This window comes from Nicotiana tabacum, chromosome 6 (assembly GCF_000715075.1).
Source record: "Nicotiana tabacum cultivar K326 chromosome 6, ASM71507v2, whole genome shotgun sequence".
In the NCBI taxonomy this organism is placed as follows: domain Eukaryota; kingdom Viridiplantae; phylum Streptophyta; class Magnoliopsida; order Solanales; family Solanaceae; genus Nicotiana; species Nicotiana tabacum.
Genome location: NC_134085.1, coordinates 216,938,827 through 216,960,469, shown reverse-complemented (window position 1 = coordinate 216,960,469; position 21,643 = coordinate 216,938,827). Strand labels below are relative to the sequence as shown.

General features: G+C 37.1%; 2 protein-coding genes across 2 annotated transcripts; both read right to left on the bottom strand.

Annotated features, from left to right (window-relative positions):
• Positions 1-1,576: 1,576 nt before the first annotated feature.
• LOC107815092 (uncharacterized) lies at positions 1,577-3,468 on the bottom strand. The gene is made up of 3 exons (XM_016640608.2): positions 3,019-3,468; positions 2,860-2,933; positions 1,577-2,096 (listed from the first exon to the last, which is right to left on the bottom strand). Exons 1-3 carry the CDS (start codon positions 3,347-3,349, stop codon positions 1,812-1,814), a joined length of 690 nt encoding a protein of 229 aa, XP_016496094.1. The 5' UTR covers positions 3,350-3,468; the 3' UTR covers positions 1,577-1,811.
• A 4,249-nt stretch (positions 3,469-7,717) lies between these two features.
• LOC107815093 (agamous-like MADS-box protein AGL8 homolog) lies at positions 7,718-15,449 on the bottom strand. Its single transcript, NM_001325944.1, is given in 8 exon segments — positions 7,718-8,015; positions 8,210-8,325; positions 8,406-8,447; positions 8,830-8,871; positions 8,973-9,072; positions 9,188-9,252; positions 9,341-9,419; positions 15,070-15,449. Coding segments are annotated over 8 exon segments (738 nt in total). The 5' UTR covers positions 15,255-15,449; the 3' UTR covers positions 7,718-7,906.
• Between the last annotated feature and the right edge of the window lie 6,194 nt (positions 15,450-21,643).

The following is a 21,643-nucleotide window of genomic DNA, read 5'->3' as shown; positions in this document are numbered from 1 at the left end:
AGAGGCACTTGAAACTTGCTCGTTGAATGGTCACATGGGAGAGCTTTTTGCCAAAAATCTCTAAGTGTTCAAGTAAGCTGTTTTACCTCCCTTGAATGCATATATACATGTGTGACCTCATCAAGAATGATGCAATCAAGATAGGTAAGAAGTCTTCTCTGGAATGTTGACCGCATCACTATTATGCACCGTGGCGTGTGCAGGCAACAACTTTTCAGCTGCAGAGTTGACTTCATACAGTCTCCTCGGGAACTGATAGGGACCTGGTTCCTCAGCTGTTCCTTCCACTCTGAGGAGTTGAATCATATTCCACGCTGAGTCCCAACCTGGAGTCTTGTGAACTTGAGTTCTTGTGAATGTGTAACAGGTTCCCTATCTGGTTCTGGATAGTAAGTTTGTTAGATCATCAAAACATAAAGTAAAGTACTTATAATCGAAATACATGTAACCTATCAAAAACAATGTTTAAATAAATTGAAAGTGAATTTGTGATGCCCGTGACAGAGGGCAGGCCGATGGGGGCGGGTTAAGCAGGACCGATAAGGGTAGGTTTCTAGGCTGACAAGTTTCTGAATAAAGGGTGCATATGTCACCTTAAGCGAATCCCACATCCGAATAGGAGAGGAAAATGAAGAACTTTATAAGGCATAACACAAATTCACATAGTACGCTCGCTTTTGGGCTCGACGTGGCTTAGCCCAGAAAGACAAATCCATGTGTGCCTAGGCCCAAAGCATATAATATGTTCCATGGGTTTGGACTGTGACACATATGGTATCAGAGTTGAATCTCCCTCGTTATGATAGTAGGACATTATATATAGACCTTGTTGGTGCAAAACTTGAGTATGATAAACAAGTGTGTCTGTAGCTAACCCCCAGATATGGTGAACTTGCATTTGCTAGGTTAGTGAAAACCAAAGTCTCGTAGCATCCCACAATGATCTTGTAGCACAATCTCCAATATGGCCGCTAGCACAGGTTTCATACTAGCTCTACCTTTATTATTAGCGCCTCGGCGATTCGACATGATAATGTGCACGATTCCATTGTGAATTATGGATCTATCTACTCTCTTGATTGTTGTCTTTCAGTGTTAGCTCCATCACAGCTACAAATTTGAACGAGCTTGGACTTGTTAATTTTCTAGTAGTGAGCGAGCCTTTCAAAAGACATGGGGCAGACTAAGACAAACACTTTTTCTATTGTTTTGTTTGAACAACACTGGAAGGATCTTTGACATATTTTTTTGGGTATGTAATTGTCTCCTCTTGTTGTTTAAATATGAAATGTCATCTTTTCTGGAGCTCAAATTAAAGCATTTTAGATTCTTGATAATATTATATGTCGTATCATCATTGTGTTCCTGTAAAAATAATCAGACATACAAATGTCTTTCTAACATGTTTGCACAACATATATTTTAGAAAAGTCACAGAAAGAAAGGGCAGTTCGGTATACGAAACATCCCACGACGTTAAAATTAGCTTAAGTTTAGAAGGATTTAGATCTGAAAGAACGAACGATCAAAACAGAAGTTTTTGATGCTTTCATCATAAGGCAAATAAGCAGGCAATGAATATGCTATTTCTTGATCAGAAGAATAGAGAACATCTATGTCCAACTAAAATTAGTTCCTCTCACTTTTTTTGTTTTGTACAATTCATTTTCTGATGTAGAAAGCAGATGCTTGCTTCGTGCCAGCACAACAGAATGAAAACTGAAAAGATTCGCTCAGTCCTACGTACAGAGATTTTGTTTACTACTACCATAAATCCAAACATTGAATCAAATTAAAGTAAAACAATTGGATTAAGCTAAGAGCCAAAAATCCTTGTGACGCTTAGTAGTAATGAGATATCCTCCATACTTCCTGCTCTTCCTTCTCACAGCAATTGTCATGCACTTTGCATTCTGAATACAGTGTTCTACTACTCTGCCTCTTGACTTTTTCCCTGTCCAAATCTTGCGTAGGCGCCACATTATCGATCTTTTTCTTTGTCCCAACACCAGTAATGAGACTTTTCTATGCTTGGCTGCTTCAACAATTACATGACCTTTTTCCTTCCCTTCTTGTACTGCTATCTCCACTTGGACCTGTTAAAACACAAATCATCACAATTAAAAGCCGAAGCAGATTTAGGTTTGGTCTTGTGGGTTTAATTGAATTCATCGCTTTCGCCTCTGAACCAAGTTTACATAAGCAAGAAAAAATTAAAATGTAAAATCGATCGAATTGGTACGGAAGTTGTAACATGGGAAAACCACAGAAAACATGACTTATTTGAATAACCCGATGACCTACCAATTGTATAAGTAGAATTTTTGGCAAGCAATAAGCACTAAGATAACATTTATTCTAAAATTATTGGCTTTAAATTCTGAATTCGCATTTAACTAACATCAAGATTGAAATCAAATGCATTTTGTTCTTGACATTTCTCTCTCCCTACCTATCTGTCTATCTCTCTCTCACCCTCAGCTGATTGAATGATTGAATAATGAGACAAATTTCTTAGTAGAAAATAAACACATGCAAACATGAAGCCAAAAAAAGTACTAGGAGTTTACTTGTAGTGTGGAAATGTTGCCTAGAGAAAAAGATTGTTTTTCCTAATAAGACTTAGCCAGTTGGCTTAGGCCAACTAGAAATATTTTACAGCACTAATTAGTTAGGTTTGTTAGTAACTTTCCATGTGATTTGGTACGGACATATTTGGGCTGACTCTGGCCTCTGCATCTAAATTAACACCACTTGGACATTTTCTACAGCTTTCTTAGGTGAAAACAATAGTTTTATAACTTCAGTATCCAATCAATCAAAAACTCAGATGCAAAGCAATTTCAGAACTCAACTCACCCCTGGTCTCTTTGTTTGGCACATACTTTTCATGGAGTTAACAAGTTCATAGGCCCTCTGATTAGTGTTTTCACCTACACATATAAATAACAAAAAGGATATTAGTATAATGAAAGAAATGTGGTGTTTTTTTGGGTTAAAAAAGAAAAATTTACATACATAGTTGAGAGGGCTTGGTTACATAAAGCAGAATAATGGTATCCTGGATTTGAACAGTATGAGTAAGCGCCCATTGAAGAGCACCTTTGGCTTCAAGACTTTGATCAACCACAACCATGACTCTATTACTAGTGTCAGAATCCGGCCTAGATTCGTCGCTGTTGTAGTTCATCTCAATGCTATTTTTGCTGGAAAATTCAGACTTGTTATCATCGGATTTGATCAAACTAAGTGTCTTCTTGTATGGTTGACAAGGCGAACCGCGGGGTCGAACATGGACTACAGTTCGATTCATGCAAAATCCTCGTAATTTTACACGTACACGCATCATCTTTGATGCTTTAATTTGTTCAAAAAATAGCTTTGAGGAAAGGAAAGAAACAGAGGAAAATTTGTGGTGTTTGTGGGAAGTTTAGTGCTAAGTTGTGTATGTGATTTGGAATATGTTGGAAGATGCGAGGGAAGAAGGGTGTGAATTTATATATATGTTATGAGTCTTGTGACCAAAGTTAATGGCTTAGAGGTCATGTCAATCATTTTAATTGAATTTGTTTTTATCTTGGATTTTCCAAAGGGATAGGTGGGCTTCTTAGTTCCTTGACGTGCTTAGCATGAAGTTGGAGTAGACCGGTACTGACTAGTTGTTGAATTAAATGTTGTCACATTTAGTCAAATCTGAGGGAGGAAATATGCATTTCAATTTCACCCAAGCATTACTCATTTTGTCCAAAATTAGTTGTCGGGGCAAACCTTTTTAAAACAAAAAAAATAAGAATCATTTATTACTCCGCTTCTTTTCCAAAATTTATCCTTACTGTTTTAATTAGTGGAACAGGTTGTAGTCATATGTACTCAGCAGATGTATATATACAACATGCATTTATCTATATTCTGAATACAATCCTTTAACAGATTGTATTCATATATGTGTGTGTGTGTGTCTATATATATATATATATATATATATATATATATATATATATATATATATATATATATATATATATATATATATATATATTTTACTATTATTTTGAGAGCGGTTATACATTATCATTTTTTTCAATATTATTTATTAAGTCGATAGTTGAAAGAAAGATAAATGGTAACTTAAATTAGGGACCGACAAACCGCACCAAATCAATAAGCCAAGTCAAATCGAGAAAAAAAATCTGACTATGGTTTGATATGATTTGTTTGATGTTGGAAAAAAAATCCAATCATAATTGGTTTGATTTGGTTTTAACTAAGAAAAGTCAAACCGAAACCAAACCAATCTGATATTACATGTATAGAAGTTTTAAATATATTTAATACATAAAAATATTATTATAGTGTAGTTTATAAATATTTCTTAAATTTTTTCATAATTTTATCTTTTAACATATTATTTCAAGCTTGAACTTATAATTTTTGAATGCTCCAATAAGTTTTATATTCCAGAAATGTTAGTAACTCAAATTAATCCCAAACCAAAATCAAATTAATATTAATGCTAACAAAAGACATTCAATTCAATTATACTAGGAATGACAACAGTGTTAAATATCTATTTTTAAGGCTTTCCATGGTTTAGATAAAATGCGCCACTTAATTTATTTATTTTAGTGTTTAGTTAAGTAAATAATAGTAGTAGTTATTAGTCGTACTTATTTTAGCAACTTAGTAATTTTAGATTATGTTTATTTTCATTATGACTTATTAATAATATTTGTTGTATGTGATTTTGTTATCTTTGTTGTAGAATATTTTAATATATGTACAATACCATTGCTCATCTCATATTTTTTGTTATTTTCTTCAAAAACACCTTATATAGTTATCTCTTACCAGGATTAAAGAAATATTTGGAACTATGAAGACTTCATGAAATAAAACTTGAGAAAAATCTAGATAAAAATATCCGACTTTTAATTGATTTGGTTTGGTCTTTAGATTTAATAATCCGACACAATTGGTATGATTTGATAATTGAAAAATTCGAACCAACCTACACCCCTAACTTAAATAATTACTATTATGATTAAGGCTATTATATGTTTTTTAAAGATATCCAAGGATACTTAAAAAACAAATAATATGGATTGAAGATAGTAACAGGTTCCTTCATAGGCTGGACTCAATATCATTTTGTTTGACATTTTAAAATGAGAAAATTGGGTTTTCCTTTTGATGAAATATAGAGAGTGGGTTCTAGTGATATGACATCTTATATTCAGAGAAAATGAAAACAAGAACTTCTGTGTAAAGATGTCACAACTTAAAAGGCAGAATATTGGAGTGCTCAGATTTTAAACAGTTGTAATGTTCTTGTGACACAGTAAAAAACAATTCATATTCAATAAAATTTAAGGACTTGTTCGCTTGTCACATTATTAATCTAATGGTTTTCGAATTTTTCACGAATCTTTTTTAACATTAGGTGCTGGAAGGAATAAGATTATCTTGTTTTTTGATTATCTGGCAAAGGCGTGAGGAGCTGTTTAGTCTTAAGAGCCAAACGTGGGCAAGATTAATTAGTGGTCGGTATCACAAGATTACAATTCGTAATCTTTTTCTATTTTATATTGGTACAAATCCATGAATGCTGATTTAGGAACATATATAATATAAATAAAGGTGTGGATGGAGTAGTTTTACGACAATTCTGTTCAATGTGATTGCCCCTCCTCCGTAATTATACCAAACTATTTTAAGCTCAAATGTAATGCCACATACTCCTAAATTTTTGGTAGAGTCCCACATACGTAGGATACTGAGTCAATTTGTTGAATTTATCACCCAAAAAAAACAACTAAGAGGAAGCAGGCAAAAGTCAACTTTATTTGCAAGCTGTAGTTTTATTAAATAGTGTTCATTCTCTTTTTCCAAAATTTGTAGTCTAGTTCCAAGAATGTCAAGCTTTAACAGCCTCGATGTCCGCCCGACCACATAAAACCAAAAATTGTTTATGTTCTTTTGTTTGGATTAGGAAATTTAGAGCTACCAGTTCGGCGAAATTCCATATTCTACTGTTTCAATCATGACTTGCATGCATTTCTCATTGTCTTCTTTGTGTCCAATACCTAAATGCCCCAACCCCCACCCACCCGGAGAATGCCCCAGTGGAGATGTCTATAGGTCACATAAATTTCAGTTTCATGGGTAAACTCTTCTCCACCGCTGGAGTCAATTTTTCACATGGGTAACAATGGGGGAGATAAGTATAATAGTATGTTTGATCAAGTTTTTTCGGACCTAGAAGTATTTGTTTTTAAAATAAGCTGATTTTTGAAATTTGGTGCCAAACAGACTATAAGTAACATAGATTTTGAACTAGCCTGTTTGACCAAGCTGCAAAAATCAGCTTATTTTGAGAAGTGCTTTTTTTAAAAGTGCTTTTCTCAAAAGTACTTTTGGTGAGAAACAGTTTGTGTTTGACTAATTAGTTTGAAAAGCACTTCTGAGCAGCAATTAGTGTTTGGCCAAACTTTATAAAACTGCTTCTAAGTGTATTTTTCTCAAAAGTGCTTCTCAAAAAAGTGCTTTTGAAGAGAAGCTACTTTTTTCTGCTTCTCCAAAACTGCTTCTGCTTCTCCAAAATTGCTTTTGCTTCTCCTCAAAAGCATTTTTTTCCTTCCATAAATTTGGCCAAACACCTCAATTTTTGGCCAAAAGTGCTTTTGACAAAAAAAAAAAAAAAACTTTATGCCAAAAATAAGCTTGGCCAAACAGGCTATAAGAGACGTGACCACGGACCATTTTGGACAAAAACCAGTACCTATAGTAGTCAATGTCTTTCATGATAGTCCCTAATGGTCAATTCGAATAGTAATTAGTACTTTTCATGTGTTTCAATTTGCGTGGCACCGTTTGATCGGACATGGAATTTAAGAAAAAATTAATTTTTTGAAAATTATGGTCTAAAATATGCTATCGAGAATAATGTGGGTAAAAAACATCTCATTAAGGTTAAGTAAGAATTTTGAATACATTGTTTCTTTATATAAAAAATGATATTCTTTTTGGGACAAACTAAAAAGAATAAAATGTCACATAAATTGAGACGGAAGGAGTAGTAATATTCTGGAAACATGAAAAAATTAGTTGCTCGAGATGGAGCTAGTGTCGTGTTTACGAGTCAACAAAACCCTGTAGCTTTGGCTTAAACCTCATATTTGTGTTAAAAATTTACTTAATATATATGTATAAATAATTTATCCAGAATCTAATAAACATCATTTTCTAGAATAAAATCATAAACTCAAAATTTTAGCTCCGCCTCTATCCGTTGCCCTTCAGGACTAAAATGGATCCCTTTAATCACTGAGCCCTTCTTGAATTAAGGTGTACCTGTCCAACATCTGATGGAGCCGTGTATTTGAAGAGTTAATCAAAGCCCTTTCGAAATCTATGCTTTTGATCTATCGACGTGCACGCACACACTATAGATATATATATTTTTATATATGTATAGTATCTTTAATTTATTCCTTTATGTTTGATGAAACTATATATTTTTAAAAACAATCAGTACTCGCTTAGCCATTGCTGTCGAAAATCTACTCTAATTATTAAGCAGCAATCTGTCAAGAAAGTCCATGCCATATATACCTTTGACGAAGGCAAGGAAATACATACACTACTTAGATAAACTAATACCAAATGCATGGAACAAATAAACTAAATAGTAGTCATAAGAAGTTAAAAGCCTAAAATATCCAAGGCGAGGATGATATGGTACTACATTATATATATTTTGGATATTGTAATACAACACCAAATATAAATAATTAATTAGGATAAAAGTTGTGTTTGTTTGATGACATATATGTACATATTCTTCCTAATCCGTAGAAGACAAAACATAGCATAATATTGTTCGCTTCACGCTTATACTAAATTAGTATCAGCCATTAAGATGGCGAAGCATCCATGGCGGCATCACAGTGTTTTGTTGTTGTTGCCGCGATGATCCTTCCACTTCTCCGTTGTCTCCTGCAGTCGGGTACGCTTCCCTGCATTTTTCACGTCCGATCAACGTTATATATTACGCGTTCATAAGTTTTTGGTACTTGACAAAACTAATGAAATGGTTGGCTACATGAGATTCTGGCACTTCCATAATTAATAAGCATGTTCTAAGACAGAAATTGAAAGCTAGCTAGCAGTAAGATAGATGATATATATATAAATATATATATATATATACCCGAGGTGAAGAGAGCTCAAGGGCTGTGTTAAAACGAATGAAGATGAGTTGAGATGATCATGGCTCTGTTGCTCCCATTGAGTCTGCTGAGCTAGCTCTTTCTCCCTTTCTTTCACCTTTTCAAGCAATTCTAAAGTTACAACAAATGCCCTTCTTTTGGATTGAGATGTAGACATTTTAAAAATATAATTACTACCTGCTTTGAGAGATTGTTGTTTTGCTCTTGCAATGCCTTGTCCTGTGCCATACAAAAACAATGTTACAGCTCAACTTGTTGCTATCATGCACAAAGGCGAAGGTAGAAGCCCGCATGCGGGTTCGGCCAAACCCATTTATTTTTATTTATGTTAAGAAATTCTTTAAATATGTACAAATATTAAATTTAGAACTCAGTTATTAGCACTTGAAGTTGTCGTTCTAAAATTCAGAAATTATAATACCGAAATCCTGGCTCCCCTTTGATCATGCAAACAAAATTTTCCCTATTTTAATTTTATAGAAATTGGATTGTGGATCATAAACACTAGCTTGAAACCAGTGTATTATGTTGATGAGATTACCCAATATTGCGTTTCAAGGAGATTAAGAAAATTAATCTCTGAAAATCACAAGCTTCTCACCTTCTTTTGCAGCTCAGAAATGGATTCATGCATCAATTGATTCTACAAGCAAAAGATTTTTCAGTTCAAATTAAAAGGTTTCTAGAACAAATTAAACTCCAGAGATGTTTAAAACTATAAATATGAATGCTGTGCTTTTCTACCTTTCTTGATCGAATGTGCTTAAGAGCAGAATCGAGCTGGTGCTCAAGATTCTGAAGCTCTTTCATACTTAATGAGTCCAAATCTTCTCCTGCATAATGCCTGTAATTTAATTATCAACACGGGATTAAATATAAATATATGCCAGTCAATTTTCTGGAGGAGATTTGATATATCAAATACAGTAATTGATCACTCTGGGGAATGTAGTATATACCTTTGGTTTCTTTGCAAAACCTCAAGTCTGGCCTTAAGCTTAGCATGTTCCAAAGTCCAGCTCCCCTGCACAACATTAATTTCTCCCAAAATTTGATAACTAAGTCCACTATAGGAAGCAAAATACTAAAAAATTATCAAGATTTTGGCATACCGGGGTTTCATGATCAGTAGCAGTAAGCTGCCTCTCAGCATATGAGTACCTTTCATACCTTTCAAGAATCCTTTCCATGCTGATACCAGATTAAAAGAGATGGGGGTAATAATAAGACCATCGATTTGGAAATTTATATCAGTACAAGATTTAATGCATTTGCACATGATTTAAAATAAAGGGTGGGAATTTTACAGAATTGGGTAATCAACGATGGATGTTGCAAAAGCAAATAATTGTGTAACAAAGTTCCCAAGATGTTGATTTAAAAATGAAACTACTAAAATTCTGGTATAATAGAGTGTCAAACTTTTTATTCCACACGACTATTTCACCATATACCTAATACATTCTTCCAGCAGAGATACTGGACAATGTTGGCAACCAATGCTTAGGCAAATCGGAAGAATTATCTAATGTTATTTGTCGCCACTAAGATTTGGACCTTTTTTTTTTTTTTAAATTTTGCATCTACTTAAAATTGATCACTAGGTCATACCCTTGAATACTTGCAACGTAAACAATTCTCCAGCAATGTTGTCACTTGTCATTATTCATACTCCTCGTCCGTTCAGAGCATAATTCACCACCATTATAGTGTTCCTTTATGCACTTGTCCATCGATATTTTCTGCAAATACACTATATTTCCAGTATGTTCCCTAAGGAAAATCGTTTCATGATGCCATTGTTTCCAAGGGTCAGGAAAAGTATGACATTAACTAGATTCCAAACAAACAAAGTGTTGTTCCCACCATCATTAGGAAATTAAGGTCCATTCTTGTTCCTAGTTCTTTTACCTACCCAAACAAAAATATCTTAGAGTTTGCTTACCTTAAAACCTAAGGCGACTTTGAAATATTACCTACGGGGCCCATTCTTTTTTATTTTCCTTTTCTTTTGGGAGGGGATAGAGTTGGGATAGGAGTAATGAAAAACAATATCGTGAGATATTATTGATTAAGTTATGAACAATGTATATAACTTAAATTCTTTTGGATATTAGTGACTAAATCTATGATAGAAACTTTGTCCCTTTCTTGGTGATGGGTAATCATTGGTCATATGGTTAATTTTTCTATGAAAATACCCCTATATATCTAAACTCTAGAAGATTTGTCATATAAAAAATACACAAAAAAGAAAGGAAAGTAGTACAGCCTAAAATTGTTAGGGGTAATATGGAAAATTTTATTTTGTGTCTCATACCACTGGTGTTAGTTGTACGAGGCAATTTTTCTGTCTCACAGTTTTGTGGAGCCAAATTTCTGTGGATCCAGAAGTGTAAGATTGGGGTCCACAAATTTGTGAGACAAAAAGGAGCCTCATACAACTAGTGTCAGTTGTATGAGACACAAAATAAAACATCTCGGGGCAATATATACACAGACCACTCAGAAGTTTCAAGAACATGATGTAAAATTTAGAAACACAAAGACGTCGAAAAGAAAAGAAGGAATCAAAAACTCAAACAATCAACTAGAGTATGTTGCAATTAGGATGGAACAACGCGAGTTGGGTTACAAAGGTCCCCAGAACTCGGGCTACATGGTAAGTTGGGGAACTGCGTCCTGTCATTATCTGCCCTAGGGTTTCACGAAAAAGAGAGAGAAAATAAAAAGGAGGTGACGAAGGAGAAACAAGAGAAAAAACAATCCTTTCTATCCTCAAAGGATCAAAAACAAGCTTGATTCTAAGAATAAGGAATGATCATACCTAGGGGTGTACATAGGTCGAGTTGGTTCGGATTTTACAATTATCAAACCAAATCAATTGTGTTGGGTTATTAAATCTAAAGACCAAACCAAACCAATAAAACTCGGGTTTTTCACTCTCGGGTTTTCTCGGATTTTCGGGTTATTCGGATTTTTTCAGGTTTTTTTTCCCGGTAAAATCTTCGTAGAACAAAACATATAAATTGTGCTCAAAATATTTCTTTAGTCCTAGTAAGATACAACTATATAAAGTATTTTTCAAGAAAATAATACAAAATATGAAATATGTCACGGCATTATCCTAAAATATTCAACAATAAAATTATGTAATATAAATATTGCTAATTAAAAAGCCATAATAAAAATAAATATAATCTAAAAGTACTAAGTCATGCTAAAATAAGTAGACTAATAAGGGAGTATTAATTACATGACTAAACGCTAAAGAAAAAATAAAAATAGGTTATACATTTTATCTAAATTAATACAAAACAAAAAATAGATATTCAATACATTCCCGTTCGTAGTATTGAATTGAATGTCTTTTATTAGCATTAGTATTGATTTGATTTTGGTTTGGGCTTTGTTAGCACTATTTCATTTACTAATTTTAATGGCTATAAAACTTATTGGAACATTCAAAAGTTCTAGGTCCAATCTTGAAATAATACCTCAAAAGATAAAATTATGAATTCTTTTAAGAAATATTTATAAATTACATCACAATAAGTATATTTATATATTAAATATATCTAAAATTTCTATATATATAATGTCAGGTTGGTTTGGTTTCGGTTTGACTTTCTTTAGTTAAAACCAAACCAAACCAATTATGGTCGGGTTTTTTTTTCCAACACCAAACCAAATCAAATCAAACCATAGTCGGGTTTTTTTTCTCGGTTTGACTCGGATTATCGGATTGGTGCGATTTGTCGGTTTACTTTGTACACCCCTAATCATACCGGGATAAAATGTGGTACTTATTTTTTTCGGAAAAAAAAAAAAGCAAAGCAACAAAAGAAAACTAGCTAGAATTAGGGGTGTCAATGGTTCGGTTCGACCGGTTATTTTATAAAATTTGTACCATACCAATTTTTCGGTTATTTTATTATATATAACCAAAATTAGACTTTTCAAAACCGTCCCACGGTATCGGTACGGTTCGGCTAATTTTCGGTATTTTTTTTATATCATGTAAAATTCACCAGTAGAAGTAGAATACAATAACATACGTTCCTTTATAGGACTTAGCAAAACTCTCTAGACATTTTTACTGTTTAAAGGGTGATGAATTAAAAAAAAAAGGAAGAGATGGCTAGAGAGCAGATCCATCAACTATTCTACAACAACGTAAAAGAAATCAAACAAAGGCAAAGAAAATATAAATCAGACGAGTTGAAAGATATACCAAGCTGGGACTCAAGAATAAAGTCTATAGAAGATTAAATATTCAAAAAGATAAATCCAAATTATATGAAAGGAAACATATTTAGGAATTAGTATTTTGAGTTTAATTACTTGTTGGCTTATAATAGTTTTCATAATTTCAAGGCCCAAAGAAAATTTAATACATTATTACTTTTAAACTTACTAAATAAATATATTTTCTACATGTAAAATTTATTCGGTACGGTTCGATATTTTTTCGGTTTATTTTTATAAAATAAAAACCTACCCTAATTATCGGTGCGGTTATAGATTTATATAAAAACCTACGGTTTCTTAAAAAAACCTAAAAAGCAGTTCAGTAAGGTACGGTTCGATCGATTTAGTCGGTTTTCAAATATCCATTGACACCCCTAGCTAGTTAGAATCAGGCAGAGAGAATAAAACCCATTTCATATTTAGTGTAAGTGGTGCTGCGACTATTTATACCATAATTGTTGTATTATTTTAATACAATAATCAATATGAGATAACAATACTAGGAAGTACTAATTCCGAGAAAAAATAATTAGCAAATGACAAAGATGTCCTCCTCCTCCCACAGTCCTTTGAGAAAGTCAAAATTAAAACTGAAAAATAAAAGTTTATCCCTTTAGTTTATCAAACTAAATACATGTTTTATATTATATCTCGTATATTTCATTTTTGTATAAAGGGTACTTCGATGCACTAAGCTCCTGCTATGCGCGGGATCCGGGGAAGGGCCGGACCACAATGGTTTATTGTACGCAACCTTATCCTGCATTTCTGTAATAGACTGTTTTCACGGCTCGAACCCGTAACATTCTTGTCTAATTAAATAAATATCTACCAAATAAAAGCATATCCATTAAATAATCTTATCATTATTTAATACTCGTATTATAATCCAAACATTATGATCTCATTAACTTGTTCACACACCAAGAGACTGAGTTGGAGGTATGGATTTCAGGTGGTTAATAATAAACGGTGCTTGATCATATTCTCTTCCATCTCAGAAAGGTTATCAAATATTATAGTATTAAACATAGAATGCGAAACAAGGAAATAAATACATAAAAGAAGAATTATAAGAAGATTATATAAATAGAAAGGAAGATCGTTCTACACATGTTATTACTAGCACTATAGTCTTAATGAATAATTTACGTTATACGTAGAATCATCCCAGAATATCAACACAATTCAATGCTTTTGCAATATTAAAAGGCGTAGACCATTTTTATGGTAAAAAGATTTGAATTCTCCAAAAGAAGTTTCCAATAAAAAAAACATCTAAATTATGACGGATGAGTATTTATTATGCATTTCTTACTTTAAGTTTTCTTATGAGTATTTATTATGCATTTCTTACTTTAAGTTTTTTTTTTTTAATTACTTTATGTTGAGATCTTTGTAAAAACTTGTTTGTGACAAGACTTCTTCTACCACTAAACTACGTAAATCAAATACCGACACTAATAAATGCAAAATCCAACAGAAAACATGAAGAGCTGTTGACCTTGTACCTTCTAATAGTTAGGTTTAATTTATAAATAAGTTAAGCTTAACTTCATATTGTTTGCATAAATAGTTTTTCCCTCCATTGCAAAAAGTTAAATGTTCATAATTCTAAACTCATATATTCAAGTTCATTTCTCTTGTTATCGTCTAAAGCTATATACTTTCATGAAATGAACTTGTTTAATTAAGTATTCTTTTAGTGCATGCTTGTAGCTCCCCACATATTCCCCGCGGTAAATACAAGAAAGACTATTGTGTAAAAGACTGAACCACTGGACTATGAGTACATCGTGCCTTTTAATTTAAAGTTAAATAGAGAGTACTTGGCTTCAAAAAGAAGACTATATTTGACATCAAACCTATTACAGAGTTTTAATTTTGCCTTTACAGGACTCAAGTACTGAATTATAAAAGAGAAACACAGATTAATTAGCCTCGCATAAACGCAGTTGCTTTCTGTAACTGAAATGACTTGTGTTCCAGTTCTAAGTATGTCATTTTTGTTTCTACACTTCCCCAGGCCAGTTGTCTAAGGTGCGCATGGAAGTATATATTCAGCTACTTAGCTTTTCCTAAATAATTAGGTGATGTGTTGGTGTAGGGGTAATTAAGGCTCATCAGATCAAAGCCAGGTAGATCGTTAAAAAAAGGCATAAAGGGTTGAGAAAACATAAGGAGTAACAAAAGACAAGTATTAATTAAGCTTATAATTCTGCACTATTCTTTTTTTTCCAAATAGATCTGTTATGGCAATGCTTCTGTCAGAAACGAAACGAGAAAGAATGGGTTTAAGCCCTCGAAAATTTAATAAAACTATGCATGCAGTCAAGAAATAGAGAGTGTATAGAACATAAACTTCAACCAATCAAACAAAGAGAATTGAAGGAAAACAACGAAAAGCGAAGATCTGAAAAATAAAAAGAACGTGGAGAAGAGAATTTTTTTTTAAAAAAGGAAAACTATTAAATGATCAAGAAATAGGGGTGTAGAACTAAAGATCAAGAAAAGAAAACTGAGTAGAGCATATACATAAATAACACAAAAGACATTAATTACAAAGACAGAAGAATAGAAAGGGACGTACCAAGAATCAGTGGAATACTCAAAGAGTTTGCCTTTAGTAGAAAAAACAATTAAACCAACCTCAGCATCACAAAGCACAGAGATTTCATGAGCTTTCTTAAGCAAACCAGATCGTCTTTTTGAGAAGGTGACTTGTCGATTGATCTTGTTCTCAATTCTCTTCAGTTGCACTCTTCCTCTCCCCATTATTACAAATTTACTTAATTTTCAGACAGAAAAAGAAGAGTACTAAGCTGCACAAGATCGAGTGATAGGGTGTTTTATCTCAATATTTCTCTCTTTAGTAAATAAAATGGTTGTGCAGATGTAAAGAAAAATTGTATTACTATTGGGAAGTGGAAGGATCCCAGATAGGAGGAGAGGAGGGAAAGTGGATGAATGGTATTGGCAAATACCAGAGTGGTTTCGTCAAATAAGTTGTCGATTTATTATTGGGGGAGGATACTGTTGAGTCGTTAGAGTCTAAGTAAAGACCACAAGCTTTGAGTACTGTAGACAAAAGCCGTGCTTGTGGGGTTGTGGAATGTACGGACAAAAGGATCTAATATTTCATTTTGTGTCCGATTATATTCGGTTGATGGTGACGGCGACCACGCCAATTACTAAGTGAAGTGCTCCTTTGGTTTCCAACAATAAAATTCTGCACAAGCAATGCTGCGTTTGGTTAGATTCTTATACTTGCATATACGTAATTATACAGTGTTTGGTTCTCCATTTTGTTGAGAGCATAATAATTCCAACATAATTTATGCAGAAATTTATGTGTTGTTTTGTGTGGGATATAAGGGTGAATAAGAGGGTGTTTGGCTAAACTTATAAGCTAGTTGTTTGACTCAAAAGATGTTAGACTCTTTTTGGATAAATCAATCAAAGATGAAGGGGTAAATCGTAGTTGAAGATAATAAACTCTAGGATGATAAGAATAGAGAGAAGAGAGTTGTTAATTTTCTTTTCATTCAAGGCTAGTAAGTTTTACAAAGTGTGCCTCCCTCCTTACAAGGCTCTCATTCTTCTTATATATTCGGAAATTACCTCCCCCTCCCCATAGAAATGACATGCAAGAGATCCTTGAGGAATATTCTCGACATCCCCTAGATGGGCTTAATCTACCGCCGAGGTTGTATCCTTCTTGGCGTCGACTCGTAGGTACTCGACCATTTGTCGTGCTCATTGCAGGTCGCGGTTGGTCAAATTCAGACCCATACAGTTAGTCCCTCCGCTCGTCGGGGTCACGACCGAGTGCGTCCTCGATGAGCGGACTCTGCCTTCATTGGGAGAAATTTGACCCGTAAGAATGTTGCGACGCGGCCAACGAGAGATGGCTGTCACACCCAGCAGAGCACTGTAGAGTACACGTTGCCCGGGGGTGATGTCAGCTTTACGTGCGTCATTATTATGCGGATTTTCGAGACAAGGCCTAGCGATTTGACGTTTTGATTGTAGCGCTGATTTGAGCTTGTTGCCACGATTCTGGCGCCATCCAACTCTATAAATAGCCGAAAGGTTTGATTTTTTGAAAAACTTTAGCCACTCCCTCTTGACAGCCTCTCAATCTTCTTCATTTGCTCTTACACCTTCTTTTTTCCGTTTACATTCTTCGACGGAAGTTTTATCTTCCCCTTTTTGTGTCGCTACTCCTTTAAATGAGGCTATGCCAAGGTCTCGTCGTGCTAATGAAGAGGTTCCTGAAGTCACCCCGTCAACCACAATGCCTCTTTTCGGCAGCGGAGAGGTGGAGGTAGAAGAGGGTGATAGCCCTTTTACGGTAGAGGTGCTACTACCGAGCCGTCCCCTATCTCGGAATGATTTCCTCACAGATTCGCCTTCTACTCCGAACCCCGCACTTTCTGAGACGAACCTCCGCATAAAGTATGGTATTCCTGCCCATATAGAGATGATTCTGGCGGGGAAAGATTATGTTGATGTCCACAAGCCTAGGTACTATGCTTTCTACCAATATCCTTTCGTGATCGGCTACACCCTTCCTCTCTTCCCTCTAGCGGAAGAATTCTGCAGATTTTACCATGTTTGCCCAGCTCAGCTTTCGCCGTACACGCTTAAGGTGCTTCTGCTATTGACTAAGTATGCAGAGTTGGCGGAATGCAGCGTTTCCGTCCATCATATTTTCACTTATTCACGTCCGGCTTCCTCAGGGGTACCATGGTGCATTTGAGACTTCGTGGTTCAAAAAGGCTGGTGGTCGGGACGGATGACCGGGTGAGCCGTAAGTTTTGGCACAAGTACTTCTTTATCAAGACCGAACACGTCGTTTCTAATCCTGCCAGATTTTCGGAGCGATGGAACGGAACTCGTAAGTATCGTCGTTCATTATTTCCCCCTGTTTTTTGTAATTATTGTAACTTTTGCTCACTCATCGTTTCCCAGCTATGGTACGTCCGCCTCGCCCCATTGCGGGTCTCAAGAGCTGGGTAGCTCGCCTGTTGCCACATGCGGAGGAAACTCGTACTTGGTCTGGCTTCGTGCAATATTATAGCCCTAGGGTTTCCTTAGGTAAATATCTGCTCTACTGCCTCATTGGCCATGCGACTCTACTTATCAGTATGACCCTTTGTGATGATAGGTTGGGGAGTTTCTAGACGGAGGGCGCCAGTTCCTGCTTTTAGACAAGACACTGCTACTGCGGACACGCAATTTATTTTGTACGAGTCTGTTCGGGGGGGGGCCGTCCTCAACTTACTCAACTGGGAGATCCATCTCAAACTATGGCCGTGACGGAAGAAGCCTCGTCGGTACCGGCCTCCCATCCCATTGATGAATCTTATAACGGTGACGAGCCGTTAGAGAGGAAAAGGAGAAGGTTGGAGCTGGGAAAGGGTGTGGCTATAGAAGCCGACGACAGCAGAGCATCCCGGACAGCCCCAGTGCCTGTGTTTATGGCCAATGCTATTTTGTCGGGGAGGCCTCCCCGAGTGGAGGAAATTGGCCTGGGAGCCGGTTCAGCACGCTCCGTTGAAGGTGGCGCATAATCTAATATTGGAGGACCTCGTATCGAGGGTGGCGGCTCGGGTTTAGATATCGACCCGGAGGATGTTACTGAATTTTTGGGTCGCCACCCATGTGGAGATTAATATGGACGGGTCTAACCGTCATGTGGTAGTCCCGGGGAGCTACAACTTGATGCTGAACAGCGAGCAGGTTGCGTCGGCCCTTGCTCCTCTATGTGCCACTCTTGAAAGCGAGATGCTTGGAGCGACGAGCGACGTGGAGTTATCTCATAAGGTCACTGGTATGGCCTTGCAGGTAGGTTCCTTTTTCTTCTCTTTTTGTCGTGAGGTTGGTGTGACAGTCGGCGTTGTGTATTTTGTTCTCTAACTCTGCCCTTCTATTTTGTCAGACCCTCGTCTTGGAGGTAGAGAGGGAGCATCGTGAACGGAAAAAGACGGGCCTCTATAAGAAGATGTCGTCAAAGTATCAGCAGTATCGTGCTAAACATCAGGCGATGTCTGACATCTATCATCGGGATCCCGAGTTCCAGGTTTTTCGCGAGGGACTTATGCAGTGAGAGGACCAATTGGAGCGTAGGATAGAGGAGCTGAGGGAGAGGGACGAAGAGCTTGTGAGAGTTATCGCCCGTAATAGCGAACTGGAGGCCTTCTTTGAGGCGAAGGAGGACGAGCTCGAGTTGAGCAGGGGGTAACGATTGAGAATCCCGACTTACAGCTGAAGGTGGCCGACTTGACCGCCGAGTTGAATGCTAAGGCAGCGGAGGTCGATGGGCTCAAGGGCGAGCTGAATGCCAGCGCTAATAAGCTGGCAGCCAATATTTCTGAGTCGGTATCTTTGGAGGATGCTCTCCGCATTTCCAGGTCAGAACTTACTAGGGAGAGGGAAACCTACGGTCGTCAAATCACAAGGCTTGAAGGGCGTGTTAGGGAGCTAGAGGCGGAGCTGGCCGCATTGCAGGGACAAATGGCTTCGTTGAGGGCGGAGGAGGCAAATCGATGTTCTCAGCCTTCTACGTCTCGTGCCTCAGCTGATCAGGGTTCGCCTCGTTTCTTGTATGAGTTGTGGGTCCATGAGGAGGCTCGGCTCGATGTGTATAAGGCTTTTCACACCGAGGGCAGGGATACAGAGGTGGAGGTTCAGGCAGTGCACGCTGAAGCGCGCGCAGCTCGTGAGTCATGTGGATACGACCCCCTCACTCCTGTCGGGGAAGGTATTAATTCTGATGACACAAATCACCTTGCTTCAGACTCATGGTATGAAGATGCTAACCCCGCTGGGGATGATGTGTAGTCTTGGTTTGTATTTCACTTTTGCTTAGGAATTTTTGGCAGGGTTCGTACTAGGGCCTGTTCGTAGGGACAAATATAAATGATATTTTGCTGCAATGTAAGCTTCACTTTCGTCAGTTTGTGTGTCGTTTTTTTCTTTTGTTTATTGCATATGACATTAATGCCCATGTCTATTTGGATATTGCTTCGACTATCGTCGTAGAACCTCGTCGTGGTTCGAACGAGGTCGAACTTATATTTTCATCGATAGCCTTGGCCATTTGGATGTTGCTTTGACTATCGTGGTTCGAACGAGGTCGAACTTGTATTTTTATTGACGGCCTTGGCCATTAGGATGTTGCTCCGACTATCGTGGTTCGAACGAGATCGAACTAGCATTTTCGTCGACGGCCTTGGCCATTGGGATGTTGCTTCGATCTGTCGTCGAAGTAGGATCCCGTCATGGTTCGAACGAGGCCGAACTCATGCTTTTGTCGATGGTCTTGGCCATTGGGATGTTGCTTCGAACTGTCGTCGAAGTAGGATCCCGTCATGGTTCGAATAAGGTCGGACTCATGCTTTTGTCGATGGACTTGGCCATTGGGATGTTGCTTCGAACTATTGTCGAAGTAGGATCCCGTCGTGGTTCGAACTAGGTCAAACTCGTGCTTTTATCGATGGCCTTGGCCATTGGTATGTTGCTTCGAACTGTCGTCGAAGTAGGATTCATCGTGGTTCGAACGAGGTCGAACTCGTGCTTTTGTCGATGGCCTTGGCCATTGGGATATTGTTTCGAACTGTTGTCGAAGTAGGATCCCGTCGTGGTTCGAACGAGGTCAAACTCGTGCTTTTGTTGATGGCCTTGGCCATTGGGATGTTGCTTCGAACTGTCGTCGAAGTAGGATCCCGTCGTAGTTCAAACGAGGTCAAACTTGTGCTTTTATGGATGGCCTTGGCTATTGGGATGTTGCTTCGAACTATCGTCGAAGTAGGATCTCGTCGTGGTTTGAACGAGGACGAACTCGTTCTTTTATCGATGGCCTTGGCCATTGGGATGTTGCTTCAAACTATCATCGAAGTAGGATCCCGTCGTGATTCGAACGAGGTCGAATTCTTGCTTTTGTCCATGGCCTTGTCCATTGGGATGTTGCTTCGAACTGCCATCAAAGTAAGATCCCGTCGTGGATCGAATGAGGTCGAATTCACATTTTTGGAGACAGATGTATTCCCGTAGGAAGATATCACATGTCGACGATGTCGAACTTAGATTTGTGTCGATGGTTGCATTCCCATAGGAAGACATCACATGTCGACTAGTGGAGATTTGATTCCATACATACAATGGAGATTTGATTCCGTACATATAATGGAGATACGGTTTCGTAGATTTGATTCCGTACATACAATGGAGATACGATTCCACTCATACAATGGAGATTTGATTCTGTACATAAAATGGAGATACGATTCCGCTCATACATTGGAGATACGATTATGCTCATACAATAGAGATACGATTCTGCTCATACAATGGATATTTGATTCCGCTCATACAATAGAGATTTGATTCCGTACATATAATGGCGATTTTGATTATCTATATGTAGTCCCTTCATTGCTTTGATCCAGAGATCACATTGACGGGTCGAGGTAATAAACAACACGTCGATCCATAAAGAGTCCCCCTTGCCGCCTCGTTAGGAAAACCCGATTGGGACAAAACTCGGGTGAGGAAAAAAGAGTACGACTTAGGTGACACCTTTCAGAAGTGGAAATACTTGAGGTGGGTGATGTTCCAGTTGTTTTGGAGCAGTTTTCCCTCCATCGTTTCTAGCTGGAATGCCCCTTTATTTGCTACTGCTACAATTTTATACGGTCCGTCCCAGTTTGTTACTAATTTTCCATCATTTGGATCTTTTGATGCATGTGTTTTGGCCTTGAGGATGTAGTCGCCAACTTTGAGTGATCGCACCTTGGCTCTCTTGTTGTAGTATCTTTCCACTTGCTGTTTCTGGGTTACCATTCTTACGTGGGCCATGTCTCTTCGTTCTTCGACTTCATCTAGGTCTTGTAGCCTACTTTCGTCGTTATCTTCCCCACTCTCGTTGGAGTATCTCAAGATGGGCTCCCCGACCTCGACAGGTATAACTAGGTCAGTCCCGTAGACCAGTGAGTATGGCATTTCTCCCATGCTGGATTTTGGCGTAGTGCGGTATGACCATAATACTTCAGGTAGTAGTTCAGTCCATAGCCCTTTAGCTTCCTCGAGCTTCTTTTTCAATATGTTCAGTATCACTTTGTTGGAGGACTCGTCTTGGCCGTTGGCGGTAGGATGATACG